Source organism: Triplophysa dalaica, chromosome 12, assembly GCF_015846415.1.
Source record: "Triplophysa dalaica isolate WHDGS20190420 chromosome 12, ASM1584641v1, whole genome shotgun sequence".
Lineage (NCBI taxonomy): Eukaryota > Metazoa > Chordata > Actinopteri > Cypriniformes > Nemacheilidae > Triplophysa > Triplophysa dalaica.
The window spans coordinates 9,408,564-9,427,371 of NC_079553.1; the positions used below are offsets into that span (position 1 = coordinate 9,408,564).

The following is an 18,808-nucleotide window of genomic DNA, read 5'->3' on the forward strand; positions in this document are numbered from 1 at the left end:
GTATTGGAGTGGCCAATGACCTTAGCGTACGCTTTCTCACGGCCTTGGCGTTTCACAGGGATTTTATGGGAAACAGAGACCGCTCCGTATGTATCATCGCAGTTTTTAAGGAATTCGTGCGCTCCTCTGAGAGCAAGGCACTCGTGTAGTGCGGTGCAGCAACTGTCGCACCTTTGTTTTGCTTGATCTCCGTAAAAGGCACGTTTTCCTCATGCTAGTCTTTATATGTGCTGAGCGGCCGTGGAGAACACCAGTTCGACTCCTGCTGCTTTCATTAAACTGCGCTTTATTTTTACCAGCTCGCACTTATCTCATTCAGAAGTCATAGTTTCGCATTTGCGTCACAGCTTGCCTGTGCGATTTGTTCGCAGTCACTGAGTTGCTAGCTTCTAGCTAGCCGGTTTTACTCAGTCGGTGTGTCGGAGCTGCTGCAAAATGTCAGATTTTGACGAGTTTGAGAGACAGCTGACTGAAAACAAGCAAGGTGAGAAATAAAGCTATCCGTCTGATGTCATTGAGCGTTTTGTCATGTGTTTCAGTGGGTGTGGTTGAAAGACCTGCTTCGCTGGGCTAGCAGCTGGTCAGTCTGCAGACTAAAGACACAACCTGTCTTTACAATTCTGTCCTGTATGAGATTGCACAGAACACCAAACACCAAACAGAACACCAAACACTTGTAAGCATTAAATCAATCTAACGTCTGGAAACTGTTTGTTATTGTCTTTGCTGAGGGGGTGTGGTCTCACAAATTTTACGAGGCATGTTATTACAGTGATGATTCATTGAAAATATGAAAACGTGGGATGCGAAATCAAATTTTAAACTAAAAATGTGTTTAAAAATATCAAACAAATAAATTGAAATGAGTGTCATAAAAGTACCTTCAAATGAAGCAGATTCTCATTTTGCTGGAATAACAGCGTGTTTTACGCAAATATGAGTCCAGCTTGAGTGCATGCTGTCATTAAATCCAAAGAGAACAAACCAAATACTAATAAATTCATGTTCACTTTTACAGTTCAAGTTATGCTGATAATATGATTTTTAGCGAAAAAGAAATATTAGAAAAATGCAAAATAGAGCATGTTCACAAGTGGACTCAGACTGTGAACCCCACTGTATCTATGCAGAAATTTAACAGGTTAGTACTGATAGAGTTTGAAAGAACTACTACAAACTAATTGATGTGTGCATTTTGATCAATTTTTGTATGTTTCACTGCAATTCACTGAACAGCGGACAGAGACAAGGAGAACAAGCACCACCGGCGGAGTGGCTCGAGAAGTCGCAGCAGAGACCATGACAGGAAGAGGAGGAGTGGGGACCGAGAACGGAGAGGCAGCCGAGATCGTCATGGAGATAGCAAGGATCACAGACACAGACGCAGGTACGCTGGGACTGATGTTTGGAAAGCTGAAATCATTAGGATTGTTGAGAGCTGGTGTATCTGTATATTATTGAATACCGTAATTGATTTTGTTGTTGTTGATCTGTCTGTCCGTGCAGTCGCTCCCCGCACCGTGAGAAGAAAAAGATTAAAGTAAAGAAGTACTGGGATGTTCCCCCTCCAGGTTTTGAACACATCACACCCATGCAGTACAAAGCCATGCAAGGTGAGTCTTGTTCTCTTTCTATAGGTTGCTCTCTTTCCTTACACGTGTCTAACATCTTTTGAAAAAATTACTTGGACTTCAGCTGCAGGTCAGATCCCAGCTACTGCTCTGCTGCCCACTATGACCCCTGAGGGTCTGGCTGTAACCCCAACACCTGTTCCTGTGGTGGGCAGCCAGATGACTCGACAAGCCCGGCGTTTGTACGTTGGCAACATCCCATTCGGTATAACAGAGGTGAGCTTCACTATTGGTAAATAAGAGGGTGTGATGATCCCACTTGTGATGTAACCCATTATGTTTATTGCTGTTAAATATAAACAATTGCTCTGATTCATTTCACAGATTAAATGCTTGAGAAAATGTATCTCTGTGCTTGCTATCTGCATGCTTTGATTTATATTCAAGTGTGTTTAATATTCAATTCAATAATTGCGTCGCTCTCTGGTATCTGATAGGAGTCCATGATGGACTTTTTCAACGCTCAGATGCGTTTGGGTGGCCTGACTCAGGCCCCTGGAAATCCAGTCCTTGCTGTTCAGATCAACCAGGACAAGAACTTTGCCTTTCTGGAGGTCAGACTTTGTCCTGTGCAGTAGATCCTCAGATAAGTGCTTCACAAGAGAGGTTTCGGAAGAATAATATTGTTTTTATGTTTTGTTAATACAGTTCCGCTCCGTGGATGAGACCACGCAGGCCATGGCGTTTGATGGCATCATTTTCCAGGGACAGAGTCTAAAGATTCGCCGACCACACGACTACCAACCTCTACCGGGCATGAGTGAAAACCCCAGCGTCTACGTCCCAGGCATGGCTATATTTGCTTTTTTACTTGACTTCTGCTTAAGATTTTTCTTTCTTTAATTATTTTGAAGCTTAAGTTGTGATTGATTTAACACAGACCATTAGGTGGTATCACTTGTTCTCTCTCTGTAGGCGTGGTCTCCACAGTGGTTCCTGATTCGGCGCATAAACTCTTCATTGGTGGTCTCCCAAATTACCTCAATGATGATCAGGTTTGTATAAAAATGTAATTTTTTTACGATTATTTCTAAGAATTTTCATATTTTTATACACTACTTTTCTTTTCTACTTAATTCTGACTAAAATGTAATATCTTTTCCACAGGTAAAAGAATTGCTGACGTCATTTGGTCCTCTAAAGGCATTTAACCTTGTGAAAGACAGCGCTACAGGCCTCTCAAAGGGTTATGCCTTCTGTGAATATGTTGACGTCAATATCAGTGACCAGGTAATAAAAACACTGACGGAACTTCATTTAAAACCGTATTTACATTAAAACTGCAACACCATTAAAACCGTAAAAGGTCACCATTATTTAGTAAGTTACAGTTAAGCATTTTTCTAAGTCGACTGTGAGTTCCTTGGATCTGTTTGGTATGTGCCTAATGGAATAGGCGCTGAGGTTACAATCGCACATTGCACTGTTTACAATCACAGGCCATCGCGGGTCTAAACGGAATGCAGCTGGGTGACAAGAAACTCCTGGTCCAAAGAGCAAGCGTGGGCTCCAAGAACACCACCCTGGTGAGGAAGAGAGCGAACATGCTTTGATGCAACTATATACCTTTATATGAAGTTAAATATCCATCTCTCTCTTTATTTCTTCTAAAGACGGGGATAAACCAGACTCCAGTGACCCTGCAGGTTCCAGGTCTAATGAACAGCTCGGTCACCCAGATGGGTGGCATTCCCACAGAAGTCCTGTGTCTGATGAACATGGTGGCCCCGGAGGAACTGCTGGATGATGACGAGTATGAAGAGATCGTGGAAGACGTCAAAGACGAGTGCTCCAAATACGGCCAGGTCAAGAGCATCGAAATCCCACGCCCTGTCGACGGCTTGGAAGTTCCTGGCACTGGAAAGGTTTGACAAATCTTCAGTACATGTCAATGTGAAATTTGTGTAATTTTTGTATTTAAATGTTTCTTTCTTCTCTTTTAGATCTTTGTGGAATTTATGTCAGTGTTTGACTCTCAGAAAGCAATGCAGGGGTTAACAGGAAGGAAATTTGCCAACAGAGTGGTTGTGACTAAATACTGCGACCCTGATGCCTACCACCGCCGTGACTTCTGGTAGAAACGGGACAGATTCAAGACCGAGAGAAACGCAGATGGCCTGATTTCAACCTTTTGGAAACTCTTGATTTTGTAGGTTTACGAACTCTCAGAGGATGTGTGCTTTTGTTAAAAAACATGACAGGTCATTGGTCAAAATCGACCCTATGTGATGTTTTTTGACAACATTGAAGTTTGTGTAAAGCTTTATAATGGGAAATCAGACTGTACCAGACTGTCATTGTCTACAGAAAAGGATCAACTGGACATGCCACTAAACTTCCATCTTAATTTTGGCTCATGTTGATTTTTGTCAAGTGTTAAATACCTATTATGTCTGTGCAGCTCACATGCTTTAAGCCCAACTGATAGGATAGGACTTACAGGATGATAAAAAGTACGGAGTTAATGAAGCTATAGGGAGACTGACATTGAAAACAACAAAAATGAATTTTGCACTCAAAAAACAAGGAATCAATAGAAGGGGCTATGTGGAGAGGTCTTTGTTTTTATGTTTTTTTTATTGAGGCTGTGAAATGTTTTGTGTTTGGGCTAAGTGTAAATGTGTGCAGTGAGAGAAGTTTCTGTGTCGTCTCTTGACACCATATATGTCTGAGGTAAGCCCTCTACAGGCATCTTGTAGAGGTTGAGTCTTACCACTTGTCTATACTGTTCTTCCCCACTATCCCTGCTCTTCCTTTCTTTCTTTCCTTTCACATCTCCTAGTAGTTATACTGCTTCTTGTAAACTCTGTTTTTCCGGCCCCATCGAACCAGATTTGTTCCCAGTAGAACCTGTATTTTTCCTTTTATTTCTTTTAATTTTATACATTCTGTATTTAACTGTCAACTGCTGTTTTTAAAAAATGTAATAAGCTGAGTTGATTTAATACAATGCATTTATGTATGAGGACCAGAATAAGGTTTTGGTAAAATAAACTTAATGCATTTGAATTGATTCCATATACATTGCATCTGTATTCTGCCAGCAGATACTGCTAACAGCTCTTCTTATCCTGCTTGCTCTATAAGTAGTTGAGCTAGTGTTAGGAGCTATCGGTTAGTCTATTTTCAGACTTGGGGGTTGTTTTCTGGGGACTGGGGCGTTAAATAGCTATGATTTTGTCACAATGTCAGTGGAAATATTTTGATTGCTGACCTTAAAGTATTTCTAGTTTGAAAATAAAGAATTGCCAAAAAAAAGCAGTTGGGCATTACATTTACATTTATTCATTTGGCAGACACACTTATCCAAAGCGATTTACAAGTAGGGTGTAGTGGGCAGCTATCACTGCAGAGCAAACAGGGGTAAGGTGCCTTGCTCAAGGGCACTTCAGTCATTTCCTGGTGGCACCAGTGAAATTGAACCAGCGACCTTCTGAGTACGAGTCCAACTCTCTAACCACTAGACCACAACTGATCCCAGTTTTACACAGAATAAAATTTTATGAAGGGATTTGTAAATCATTCATTGGTCAGTAAATAAAAAAACGAAACTGCTTAATCTCCACTGCTTTTAGAGGGTCTAAGAAATGTTTATATCTAAAGTCTTAATATCTAAGATACAATCTGTTTTTTGTATGCTAGTTTTAGTCGTGAATGACACACCCATGATGCACAGTTATGATTTCAATAATTGGCAGATATGTGGCTTGGGACTTTTAACCCATCCATTAAAAAGTTTGAATGTTTTTGAGGACCTCATCTCATTGTTTGTAGTTTTGCCAAAATCCAGAGGTGGGAAACTACTTTTCTGTACTTGTTGGAAAAAATTTACTTCACTATATTATGCATATATTACATTTTTTACTCAACATTTTATAAATACATTTGTTTTTTTACCTTTAATACTAAAAATGTACATTAAGTACTTAAAGGTCCAGTCAGTGGAATCTAGCCGCAACCAACCGCTCCACTCCCCTCCCATTCCAAACACTACAACGGCAGACAGAACATGGCGATTTACATGCAAGGGGACCCGCGGTGTATGTATAGACATAGCTCATTCAAAGGTAATAAAAACATATCGCTTCGTTGTGTAAGCTTATTCGTCTCATAGTTATGGATATTATATTGCATTTCTGTCAATAGATCCTCAAAAAAATTACACACTGGACACTGGATTGTTAAATGTAAAAATGGCCTGTATTTATGTAGTGGAGTAGAACGTATATGCTTTATAATGTAGTGAAGTAAAATTTTGTCCAAAGTAAAAAAAACTGAAGACTAAAAAAATTTTTGAAGACGTTTTTGTGAGAGTAAAATACTTAACGTATTTCACATCTCGCCAATTTCTATTTTTGGAGATGTAAATTCTCTAGGTATAAAAGCACAAATTTTCAACTCATTTCAGGGAAGTGGATTATTTGAATGAAGTACTTTGTTGCATGCTGATCTATTATTGCGGTATCATCACTGTTTTCAGATGCAGCTTTGCCAACCAACAAATGTGATTGATGACTTGTTGCACAGTGTATCTCTCCCTGCCTTAGTTGGCGGGTTTAGTGTTCACATAGTGAAATTTGCATATCCTGGACTTACAAAATGAGTAGCTACAGGAAGGCTCATTTTACACTTTTATTTCTCCACTTTCAACAGCAAATGTGACCATGGACAACAAAACCAGTCTTATGAGTCAATTTTATTAAATTGAGATCTTTACATTTAATGAAAACTGAATAATTAAGCTTTCTATGGATGTATGAGTTTCTGGCAGATACAAACGTTTAAAACCGGAATCTGAGGATGCAAAAAAAAATAAAGTTTGAAGTTTTAAATCAGAGGCACTGTGGGAGGCCATCCACTCATAAATATAAAAGTTTTTATATATTTTTTAGGTTGGAAATTTACAAAATATCTTCATGTAACATGATCTTTACTTAATGTCCTAAAGATTTCTTGCATAAAAGAAGAAAACAATCATTTTGAACCATACAAATATTTTTGTCTTTTTCCAAAAATGTTCCCCTGCTACTTAAGACTGGTTTTGTGATCCAGGGTCGCAAATGGTTTTGTTTCCTAAATTTTGGATCAACACCTGTGTTTCCTGTATATCTATGCTCCATTATTTACATTCTTATGAATCCCGGGTTTCATTTCACTTTTCCCCTTGCACACCTGTCAATGGGATTCAAAGTCACCTATTACGTTCTAAGCCACTTTCTCGCTTATCAGCTGCTGTCTCGCCAGATAAACAATCCTCTCTCTTTCCTGTCTTTGCCAGTGCAACTCCTGCGCATTTGATGTCATTAACAGGTGTTTGTCCAAAATAGCCCTCTTGCCCATGCGCTCACACAAATGTCTGTGGATCAGCTGACATAAACTTAACTTTCCCATATGCCTGCAAAACGAACTCCAACGTACACCCGAGTTACAAAAACCCAGAAAAATATTCATGCTGACATCATCTGCCCATAGTTGAGCTATCATGTATTCAGTCTCAACACTTGGATTGCTTGAGCCCGAGCCGTTTTCTCCCTCCTCCTCCCTCCTCCTCTGGCTGACAGTCACTTTCTCTCTCTCTTTATGTCCCTCCCTCTCTTTCTCTCACAGCTGACTTTCCTGTATCTAGTCATCAGATCTGCACCCACTCAGACCAGGTCAGGATTTAATTGCTCTCATTGTTATTAACATTTGTAGTTATTTCAATGCACTGGCTGCGCACATGCATACTGTTATAGTTTTCATAAAATCTTAATGTGAAACACGCCTTTAATGCTGTTCTAACAACTTTGAAAAGTATTAATATTTACGTATTGTGCTCTGCTAACATGATGGCTGGTTGGCGATACCTTCTGTATACATTTGATAATTTTACAATACTTATTTCGTCATCACAACTTAGAATACTTGATTATATAAATATCTAGTATTTCCTCTAAACTACTTGAAATGTTATGAGGTTGACCTGATAAGGAACTATTTTTGCCATTTTATGAAATGCTGCATATAACCTCAAAGCTAAAAGTTAGGTTTGTTTCTCAACGGCCTGCTATCTGGCAGATCATTTAGTGTACATGTCATTTAGTATGATCTATTTTAAACAGTTCATGCGTTATGTTTGCTGAATCTAAATCACAAACTTTATAGTGTGTGCGGCTGAAGTACAAAAAACGATGACAAATTGTTTTACGGACTGGCTGCCAAAATGGTCCAATGTATTTCCCATCTTGGAGTCTTGGCTGAGATTTTAGTTTTTCACTAGTTTCCAATTTGAACAGCCAATACTATTAACATGTTTATATATATATATATATAATATACTGTATCTTTGTATTTCATGGGAAATTTGACAGAGCTTGGGTAAAATAAAGAGTTGTAATTGAGAAGATTGTTATTGTACAAGATGTTATTTATAGCCAATAGCTGCATTTCTAGTTCATGTTTTGACAGTCTGTTGTATCTCAAATGGTTGTAATGCAACATTCTCTTTCACTGGGTATTGAGTCTGATGTATCTGGTTTATGTACATGAAAAGAGTATGTGATCAGCCTATTTTGTTTTTTAGAGTAAAAAATGCAAAAAAAGAATCACTACCATATCTCCAAGTGAAGAATTTATTTGCAAAAACAAAACTCCATTTATAAACATGATTTTTATTGTGCATAAAAAATTATATCAATCAAACTGCAGTTGGATTTTTTTAATTGACAAGTGAAAAGTATTAATGATAAAAAATACCGCTATCTTACACAATAACACATTGTTATTTGTTTTTGCAAATAAACAAATTAAATTCGAGTGCAATTGCCTTATAGACTTTTATATTAATAACCAAACATCCATGTTAATAATCCACAATGGCTTACTTGTGAGTGTGTCATACATGTAGAACTGCCTCCTTGTGCAGTGATAATGGCTAAAGACCCTCTGCCTGTGTGCCTGTCACACATAAATTAACAACTACCGCTGAACCTGGCGCTCCACCTGTCTCTTTTCTTTCCTACCTCCTCCAACAACCTTGAGTCTCATCTGTAGCTTTGTTCGGTTAAACTCTTCCCAATCCCTTGTCTTTTTTTAGAATACCACAACAGCACACACCTGGAGTCTCATTGTCCATAGATCTAATAGTTCTCTGTACACGTAATACTCAGGCATTTATCAGGCCTTAAAATGGCACGGATCAAACGGGCAGGGCTAAAAAAGTTGGATGGGTATGTGTTGATATCTCACAGTATGATCTGACAATGCTTAGACAATGTGACCTCATGACTCACATCTCAATGACTGTAAATTGAACGAAGGACAAAATGTAGAGCAGGTCAAAATCTCTAATAGATGTATCCTTCAGTCTTTCTATTTTTTGTACTTACTGCCTTACTTCTTTCTCTTTTTTCTTCAGGGTGCCTAAAAGACGATCTTCTTTTCACTTCTCTGAGATCTCAATCCAGTTTTTACTGTTTGTTTGTCATCACCTGTTTGCTTTGATCTCATAGCTGCTATTCTTGTCCAATTTATCAAAGTCTTTATTTATCTCTATTTTGTAAACGGCAGTATAATTCCCACTCTACACGCCTCAAAAATGACCCTTTATAACTTGAATTCCTTGTCTACTAGATTCTTTTTACATTACAAAACATTTTGATTTTCTATCATCTCGTTTTTCTGAGCTTTCTATTAATACACTTGAGCGTTTATTGTCTATTCGCCCTCCCAAGTCCAGACTAATATCTAGTCTTCATTTTTACTGTAGTCCTTCTTGCTTTTCCGTTTCTTCCGGGAGTTTTCCTACTTGTCAGGAAAGTTTTGTGGCCGCCATGTGGTCCAACTATTTTTTGCCGCAGCAGGAAGAGGAAGGCAGAGGAGGTATGGCTGCATTAGGTAAGACTGGTCGCGGGGGCAAAAGATCAAGACCCCCTCGGATGAGTGACAGCCAGGAGGGCAAGATCAAGCTGTCATTGTTCATCGCAGTCATAGGTGTTACTCTGACAGTACTGGGTATGGGGACAGAGTTCTGGGTGGAGCTATCCCAACCAAAACACTTCAGGAACAACCAGACGTGTGAGATGGCACACTATGGCCTTTGGAAATCATGTGTGCGCACGCTGTGGGTCTCAGATATTGACCCGGAAAGAGAAACCTGTGGGCCGGCAGAACTGCACGGAGGTGAGGGCTCTCATTCTTTCACATCATAAGAATTACCTTGATTTTCATGTATTTATGTAAATTATAGTTACAAGCCTCGTTGGAATGCTTCATTTTGATTGGCCAATCGCGAAATTTGCAGGTTCGTTATTCCCAGATAACAACCTAAAAAAATGACATCACACGTTAACCCGGATGTTAATCATTTTGACAGTTTTTTTTTGACTAATTAAATATAAATAGGCCAATGTCTTTTAATAACACATGACATTATATTTACCAAATATTTAACCAAATTGCCAGTTCGTGACATTTGAACAATGTATTATACTTTAAAACCGAAAGTAAACGATGGAAGGTCTGCAATGAGTACACATGAGCTTATAAAATATTTGAAATTCACATTTCATTTCCAGTTTTTTCTCATGTGCCAAGTAGCCGCGTAATTAGCGGGATAATGTACAAACAGCTGGATGTTATCGTGAAATAAGCCCCTTTAGTGTGATACAAGATCACAAGATCACACTATCGGGGCTTATTTCTGCGATAACAATCGGATGCCTGTACAATATCCCTTACTTGTGCATAGTTTACTGTAAAAAAGCTGACTTAAATTTATAGGTAATTTTAGGATTGGCTTAACAAGTAGTTTGAATTTAAATTTATTAAACTGACTTAAATATCGAATTGTCTAACTTAACTATAATATAATGTAATGCAATGCAATGCAATGCAATAAAATACAATATAACAACACACCATAATTATATACTGTATAAATATAATATTATTATAGATATCATTAAATTACACAATTGAAATTCAAATGACCTGTAAAGCCAATTTGATTAAAAAATAAGCTTTTAAGTTCGAGTGTATGCACATTTTCTGTATACATAGTGAATACCTAGACATCATACTGTATTTGCATGTACATGCTAAATAAACATACAGTGTGATGAGGTCATGCATTACTGTGCAATTATTCCCATGTTCTGTTTGTTTTTGCACAAGGCCTATGTAGTGTGCCGTTTACTGTTTTCAGTGAGCTAATATTGCATTCCATTCTAAACATAACAGACTGACTTACTCTTCCAATCTGTGGTGTTTGTTTTGCTAATGGGAAACTGGAGACTGGAATGAAAGAGAAATGCAAATAATTAGGTAGAATACAGGCATTAAAATAAGATTTACAAAATAAACTGATTCTGGTGTGCTGTTGTAATGTTTTACAATTGCTTTGTGTGAGTTGGAGGGAGAGAGACTAACAGTGTGTATGGTGTGCTGAGAAAATCCAAAACTTTATCATTATATCGTTTTAGTCTCCATACAACGGGCATTGTCTGTTCTTCAGTATAAACTAATCTGTTAGGTAGGTTAACGGATGGAACAAGTCCTGTACGATATTATTAACTGAACATGTAAAATTAACATTTATATCACACATGCATTTAAATACTGGTATTATTAAATGCTGTTGACTTTTGAGATATTAACTTGAGATGCAATAGAAGCTACTTATAGTTTATTTCCTGGGGGCCATTTCAACAAGGAGGTTCAACCAACACGAGTTAAAATGTGAACTCTGAGTTGATTCACACCGAGATGCGAAACTTTGAGTTTTTGGTTTCAGAACAGCTGATTTGAGTTAGTTCTATGAACGTTGGGTAGGCTTACCTTTAGTTATGCGCTTGCACCACAACTATGACAAGCCATGATCACTGGAGCTCGGATATGACGATTCACCATGGCAGCGGCACCCAAAAAAGCAACATGGCGGCAGAAAGCGCTTGAGAGTGAGGCTCACTTTCCGCTCTGCATACAGTGGATTTCAGCACAGCATTTAATAATGTGCTGAAAATGACTTAAGTTTAAATTAATAAATAGATAAATCTACCAATAAACAAATACATTAATCAGTAAATTAATGAACAAATGAATGAAACAACAGAAGGAAAATTTAAATAGTAAAATAATTCTTATTTTCTCATTCCCCATCAGTGTTCTAATAATGAGTGTGAGATGTTGTATAGGACACTTGTTAGGGTGTGAGAGACTTGTCATTTTCAGACGATCCCTGCTTGGAACCCATGCTTCGAACATCTCAATTAATCGTTTTTGACCTTTATTGCATAATTTCTGCATTTATGTCTGTATTCATTCATTTCTTTATTCATGCACTTTTATTCATATACTTTATTAAGTAATTTCTTATCCTCCATAGAAAACTATAATTTGTGAGAAAATGTAAGGGAAAGAATATGCTCTGATGTAATAAACGGCCACTATGGCTGATGTTTTTGGAAAGAAGGATGTATGATTTATTTTATCTATTCAACTGAAAAGAAAAATGGTACAGTTTTAATAAAAGTGCACAGGGACATTACAAAGTCCACTCGGCTCCTGAATTGCTCTCCCTAAATCAAAGTACATCCCCATGAATTAATACAGCCTCTTCACATACAAGGTCCTCTATAAAAGCACATATGACATTTTGGTCACTGAGATGGTCTTGTGTGATCAAAATGTGGGCAATGAATGTCTCTATTAAATGAATGAATGAATGAAGTACACCACTTGCGCTTAAAAAGGGGGATGATATCGAAATAAACTCTGGGTTTACCAAAGAAAACCTGCTCCCGACTATAGGTTCAAAGAGTAAGTTACTATGGTGACTGACTCTGAGTATACGTTACCTCTCTTTTAGAAACAGGCTTGAGTTACCCTGCTTTCTCGGGTTTGACATACTGTACCTCGCATTCCGAAACAGAAAACCAAGAGTTTCCCTCATTTCAGGGTTAATATACTCAGCGTTTTCACCTTATACTTAGTCATTTAGCAGACGCTTTTATCCAAAGCGATATGTCATAGAGGAGCAATAATACAATAGGTGCCAATACAAAGTTAATGGTTTCAACAAAAGCTAGATGGTTGAGCGGACCGAGTTAGGAAGAATGTTCCACCAGGAAGAAGTTGTGAACAAGAATGAGCGGGAAAGCATTTTACTGCCCTTATGGGAAGGCAATACAAGACGCCGCTGGTTTGCTGTACGCAGGGATATTGATGTGGTGTAGAGGTGTAGGAGGGTGTGAAAGTATGCCGGTGCAGATCCAGTGATAGTCCTGTAGGCAAGCATTAGTGACTTGAATCTGATACGGGCTTCAACCAGTAGCCAGTGGAGGGGAGTCACATGAGCGCTTTCGGGCTGTTGGAAGACGAGTCGTGCTGTTGCGTTCTGAACCAGCTGAAGCGGTCTGATAGCCTTTGCAGAAGGACAAGCAAGGAGAGCATTGCAGTAGTCCAGCCTCGGGATTACCAGGGCCTGTACAAGGAGTTGTACCTCCTTTCTGAAACAGGCCCCTGGTTTGCGATATTCATTATACCTCTCATATAACAACACGCAGGAACAGAGAGACAGGAAGTTTCATTTGCTCCCATTTGTAAGGTACGGAGTGTTAAGTCTTGATGACTGTGATGATGTCTCTTGAAACAGTGCCAGTTCTTTTAAGAAACAGTTCCACTATCTGCTCGGAGATGTAATAGATCCCAACACAACAGCTGAGAATGCACAAAAGCAATATTATGGGCAATTTCTCCTGTCATTGTGCAAAAGTTTGGCTAGATTTTTTCCGTCCAAAGACAAGGTTTAGTTAGCATTATAGACGTTCAAATAATAAAGACTAATATAGATAGTTGATCAAAACATATTTATGTTTTCATGCTGGTTTTCGCCTTATGATGGATTTTAAGAGCTTTGTTCATTGTTACCTGCTCTAGGCAGATCATATAAACTCATGTGCTGTCTGACTAATTTAATATTCACATATAAAGATGATGATACTGTACATGTATGTATTCATAATAATTAATATATGTTCAATATATATCAACATGATATATAATATTGCTGCTGGGAAAATTATTTGTTGTTTTAATAAAAAATAGAAAAGTTTCCTTTACAAAAAAGAACCGTTATGAACCATAAGCTGTTCATCAAAACCATTATAAAATGGTGTTAGACTTCCCAGCCACCAGATAACATCCCGTTAACAGAACCCAACACATTAAAATTATAGACCAACAGAGACCACTATTGTAAGAAAGCCAATTTCCCATTATAACAATTAAATCCATTCAAATTCCTGTGATGTTTCTGCTTTTTAGTATGGAACAACACAATCTCACATCACAATTTAATTTTACATTGTGGCTACTTTCGGCTACCGGTACTTCGTATGAATTTGTACGATTTCATTCGTACAATTTTGTACGATTTGCTTTCGCGCTATTGACCTTAGGGTTAGAAGCGGGGTTTCAGTATAGCCTTTATCCAGTAATCGTACGTTTCTGTGCGTTTCACAATGTACAAATTCATACGAACATCCACTTCTTAAAATAGTTACGCATTCCTGTGAGATCAGGTTGGCAGGAATGTTAGAATGTGTTTGTTGGTTTAAAACAAACAGGGCTCTCGAGGAAGGATTTTAATAGCACATGTTTATATATTGTGTTAACTTGACCCGCCATCTAAAAATGCATCGCTAATGTTGTGGAAACTTTCATAGCAGGAAGGTCAGTCATGCTGCACATGTATGAACATCTAAATCGAACTGCTGCCTATTTTAACATCTAAATTTAGAGAACATATAAGTGAAAAGGCGGGAAAGATGAGAAGACAAAGAGGTGCAGAACATAGAAAGAGAGTAACTGGCTTTTAATCTGCATATAGGAACTTGTCTTCTCTCTTGTTTTGCCCTTCCATCTGCCTCACCCGCGTCTCCTCCCTCTCCATCTGCCCCTCTTTCTCTCTCTAGTTATCTCAGTGCTATGCGTGATCGAGCGGCTCTTTTCCTCGGCACATTAATACACAATGATCATTACAGCAGCGGGCTGAAGTGCCTTTCTCTGTTTCTCTGACTGATATTAAGTCCGCACCTCTCATTGTCTGTTCTCTTCTCCCTCAGAATCAAACTGCACCTACTTTAAATTCTACACTTCAGGGGAAAATGCGGTTATATTTAAGAAAACGACAGAAAAGAGTAAGTTCACAACATAGACTTTGTCTCTCTGCTGTCTAAATGCATTTTCCTGCTCATTCTCTTTTTCCCTCTTTGAGAATCAGTCATGTTATGCTACATTATAATATATTTTATGTGTTTCTTGGTCAATCCTTATTTTAACAGTGCATGTCAAGCATTAGTATTCACACCAACAATATGCACAACACAACCCAGTTTAAATGAAACGATTAATAAGAGATAAATAAACACATACTATTTGTGCTCTGTTTGTGTAGAATGCCAGTATTAAAACAAATATAAATGTGCGATTGCTTCTCTTTACTTATAGGTTTGCATATGGCGACCTCAATGTTGGCTTTGTTTAGTTTGTTTCTGATGGTCATGGGTGCCGTGTGTATTACCATGTCCCTCAGTAAAAGTGTGTCATTCTTCCTCAAACCAGCAACCATCTGCTTCGTCCTCTCAGGTAAAACTCAAACGGTAACTTCATTCCACTTCCATGAAACACTTGCGAAGAACCTCCAGCTACTGTACAACATAACAGCATAACATTTAGTCATTTAGAACAGGAGGAACATGAGGAGAACCATGATTAACGGATATATCCTGTGAGTCGATCGACATAACGGATGATTTGACGTTGGTAAAACACAGTGTGTCCCATTGCTGGGATTCTGGGTTCATACCTTAACCGCATCAAAGCCTGGCATCTCATGCAATACAGCTGGCCTTATGTCAGAATGGGTGCATGTGCAACTCACACATTTTGATGATGTCTATAATCAACAGGTTGGGGTAAGGTTCACTGCTATTGCTAGTGTTAGACAGGGTTAGCCTTAGCCTTATCAAAAGTTAAATCAAAGTTAATGATAAGGATGGGCATACCCTGAGTGTGATATTGGATGTGTGAAATTGGCAGAGAACAGCTAAATAAAACTTTGGCCCAATAACCCTCAAGGGTGCACTGGGTTTAAAAACATAAAATGGAATTCATTGACCTAGATTTGTATCATAGGCCAAAGGAGGTGGCACACCTATCAGAAAAAAACTTCACTAGAAATGAATTCACCTCTAATGTCCAGTGCATGATATTTAGCAGCATCTAGGGGCGGGGATGCAAATTGCATCCGAAGGCTCACTCCACTCCTCTCTTTAGAAGCACTACAGTGGCTGACACAGAACTAAGATGTTGTCGTGTTTCCGCTTCTTTGACGAAGTAAATAATGTGCCCCTGTAGAGCAGTTTATCTGTTTAGGGCAACTTTAGAAACAAAGTTTGAATTCCATGCAAGGGGACCCGCAGCGTATGTAGATAGAAGTAGCTCATTCTAAGGTAATAAAAACATAACGCTGCATCATGTAAGTTCTTTATACACGTCTGAAGACATAGTTATGTATATATTTTATTGCATTACAGTCTATAGGCTGTCAAATTACACACAGCACATTTGATGAAACCCTTCTTTAAAAACTCTCTCTGACCGCTTTTTCCCAGGTGTCCTGTTATGGTTGTCCCTCGTTGTTTTCCACCAGTCTGTGCTGGGCTTTTTGGCAAGTGACCACAGTATCCCTCTCCATCATGAGCTGTCTTGGTCAGTAGCGTGTGTGGGTTCGGCTGGGGCCATTCTCGTCTTTGCAGGTTTTATGTTCTTATTGCTTTCCCTCCCCAACAATCCTCTGGAGAAATGTTTCCACCAGCAGAGCAGTACAGATGCTTAGCTGTCGGCAAGACTTCCTGTGAGTTAAGCACCATCAGATCTTTCGTACACGTTCATTGCTTAAGAATAAATGAAATAATGTTCTAAAGGACTCACAAACCATTCAACATACAGAAAAAAGCTAATTTCCTAATGTTTTGCACACTGATGTTAGAATTGCTCCTTAACATGGTTATGGACAGTAAAGCATTTACATACATGTCTGAAATGAATCCTCTGTATCTTTAATGGCTCTGTACATAAAATCAGTGACCAACAGATCTGTTTACTGTTTCTTTAAAGGCCTCATTTACACAATATGCTATGTGTTTATGCTTTGTGTATTTATCTATGTTGCTGACTTGTATAAGACACTGACTGACTTGATTTTGTGTTGTATGAAAATAACACATTCTTTCTTTAGAAATGAGCCATCCCTTCTTGTTCATAGCATAGGCAACAGCTACTAGGGTTTGCATTTTCATGTATTCCCACACTGGTCCATTCTGGTTTATGCTGGTCTGATGCTGGTCTAACTGGTAGATTAGAACATCCGTGTCACTCACTAGCAAACTTGGCTCTAGATGGATTCATCAGACACACGCACCTGACCTGAAGTTAACATCCAGTGTGTGTTTGGTTATAACGTTTATATTTAAATAATATTAACATTAATTAATATCAATATTTGATTGTTTATCAATTGTATTGAATTAGATTAAACCTTTTCAACAGTTATTGATTCTTTGCAGACATCTACCGGAAGCTAAGTTTGGGCCACATAACATTTGTTTATGTTGTTGCCGCTGAAACTGTCAATTGGACCTGGTCGACCAGCATGACCAGCATGATCACGGACACCAGCATCATATTACATAATGGTTGTTTTAACAGGGTTTTCAATAAACAATATAATAGCAGACATGATATCATAAACATCCATTAGTAGATTTAAAGGGGTAGTTCACAAAAAATACAAATTATTTCCTAATTTACTCACCACAATATTGTTCAAAACATGTCTACAATATTTCTTCAGTGAACGTAAAAGAAAATATTTTGAGAAATGTCTCAATGGATTTGTGTCCAGACCATCGAAGTCAATTAGGTTCACTGTTTAGTTACCAACATTCTTCAAAATATCTTCTTTTGTGTTCTGCAGAAGAATAAATTCTACTGGTTCATTATGCCATAAGGGTGAGTAAATAATGAAACATATTTATATATTTTGGTAATCTATCCCTTTAATTGAATGGTTTATTGTTTATACTTGTGTACAGTTGTACTATACAGACTCACTGTTGAGCCACGATTCAGTGTAAATATTTTTTGGTAATATTGTACTTCCGTTGCTGTGATAGTGCTTTTCTTAATCTCATCCCATGTTCTATCATGTTCTCCTGACTTACCTCTACTTCTGCTTGTTGGTTATTTCTGTCACACTCTTTCTCTAATTTTGCTGAATGATTAAATCTCTTTCACCTAAGAACGTTTCCTCTGCTCTCTTCCTTACTTGTTTCTTAATCTCACTTCTCTTTTGACGCTCGCTTGGTCTAAAATTAGTGCGTTGGTCATCTAAGCACATCATGTTGAAATGAATGAGAAATATTATACTAGAATTTCAACTATGCCCCCCCTCAACGTTCTCTCAATGTTGATCCCTCTTGGGCAGATCTGCTGTTTCCCTGCGTCTACCCACAAGCTCCTCTCCCACCCCGGCTCTCAGTGAGGGGTTTGTGAATGTATGGGCGGTAAATTTGGGAAGTGAGGAAAGGTCCGAGCCTCAGTTATGTGCACTATGTCCAGCTCCTGTCTAACTGACGCCAACATCTAGTGGAAAATCTTGGTCTAAATTTCTGCATGTCCTAGTGTGCTTGTAACTAGATTGGTTTTGGTACATATCGGTTCAGCAAAAATAATCTGTGAGTCCGTAGCATTAGTGAGTGTAGGTTGGTCAGATGGGGCAAGTATGGGTGGGTGCACAAGTAGGGATATTGGAGCCTGTAGGTTGACACTTAACCCAGCGCTCTGGTTGTATATATAGCCCTTTAATAGTTGCTGTCAGACTAGCAGGCTGTACTTTCACTTTTTATGTGGTCAAAAACACAGGGGGATAAAACATTCTCAGCTCTGAGTGTGTTAAATTGGCATATGCACAAAAAATAGCTTTACGTTTGTTTAAGGTCTCTCTGGCTTTTGTAATAGTATGGAAAGAGAACTGATGGCGGATATGAAAGACAATATGATTTCGATACGTCTCGAAAGTCTTGACAAAGATTCAATAACACACAAATGACATAACTCGAAGATTGTCTCTTGTT

General features: G+C 38.4%; 2 protein-coding genes across 7 annotated transcripts; both read left to right on the forward strand.

Moving 5' to 3' along the window:
• The first annotated feature begins 15 nt into the window (after positions 1-15).
• u2af2a (U2 small nuclear RNA auxiliary factor 2a) lies at positions 16-4,644 on the forward strand. 6 transcript variants are annotated; one of them, XM_056763394.1, is made up of 12 exons: positions 16-86; positions 540-1,141; positions 1,237-1,387; positions 1,507-1,613; positions 1,696-1,847; positions 2,069-2,185; positions 2,280-2,418; positions 2,520-2,626; positions 2,739-2,861; positions 3,071-3,157; positions 3,245-3,496; positions 3,575-4,644. In XM_056763394.1, the coding sequence occupies exons 4-12, from the start codon at positions 1,592-1,594 to the stop codon at positions 3,707-3,709; spliced, it is 1,134 nt and encodes a 377-aa protein (XP_056619372.1). In that variant the 5' UTR covers positions 16-86; positions 540-1,141; positions 1,237-1,387; positions 1,507-1,591; the 3' UTR covers positions 3,710-4,644. The 6 variants fall into 6 exon arrangements, with proteins under 6 accessions (XP_056619372.1, XP_056619367.1, XP_056619369.1 ...); XM_056763391.1 differs by having other exon boundaries at positions 31-676; positions 1,019-1,141; XM_056763393.1 differs by having other exon boundaries at positions 31-484; positions 1,019-1,141.
• A 2,617-nt stretch (positions 4,645-7,261) lies between these two features.
• Positions 7,262-18,178, forward strand: cacng6b (calcium channel, voltage-dependent, gamma subunit 6b). The gene is made up of 5 exons (XM_056763431.1): positions 7,262-7,285; positions 9,028-9,791; positions 14,735-14,809; positions 15,120-15,257; positions 16,286-18,178. Exons 2-5 carry the CDS (start codon positions 9,443-9,445, stop codon positions 16,507-16,509), a joined length of 786 nt encoding a protein of 261 aa, XP_056619409.1. The 5' UTR covers positions 7,262-7,285; positions 9,028-9,442; the 3' UTR covers positions 16,510-18,178.
• Positions 18,179-18,808: the final 630 nt, after the last annotated feature.

Coding starts and splice junctions, on each gene's coding strand:
- u2af2a (XM_056763389.1), top strand. CDS start 436: ATGTCAGATTTTGACGAGTTTGAGAGACAGCTGACTGAAAACAAGCAA. Junction 1,614..1,695: donor GCAGTACAAAGCCATGCAAG/GTGAGTCTTGTT, acceptor CTTGGACTTCAG/CTGCAGGTCAGATCCCAGCT. Junction 2,627..2,738: donor ATTACCTCAATGATGATCAG/GTTTGTATAAAA, acceptor TCTTTTCCACAG/GTAAAAGAATTGCTGACGTC.
- cacng6b (XM_056763431.1), top strand. CDS start 9,443: ATGTGGTCCAACTATTTTTTGCCGCAGCAGGAAGAGGAAGGCAGAGGA. Junction 14,810..15,119: donor TAAGAAAACGACAGAAAAGA/GTAAGTTCACAA, acceptor CTTTACTTATAG/GTTTGCATATGGCGACCTCA. Junction 15,258..16,285: donor CATCTGCTTCGTCCTCTCAG/GTAAAACTCAAA, acceptor GCTTTTTCCCAG/GTGTCCTGTTATGGTTGTCC.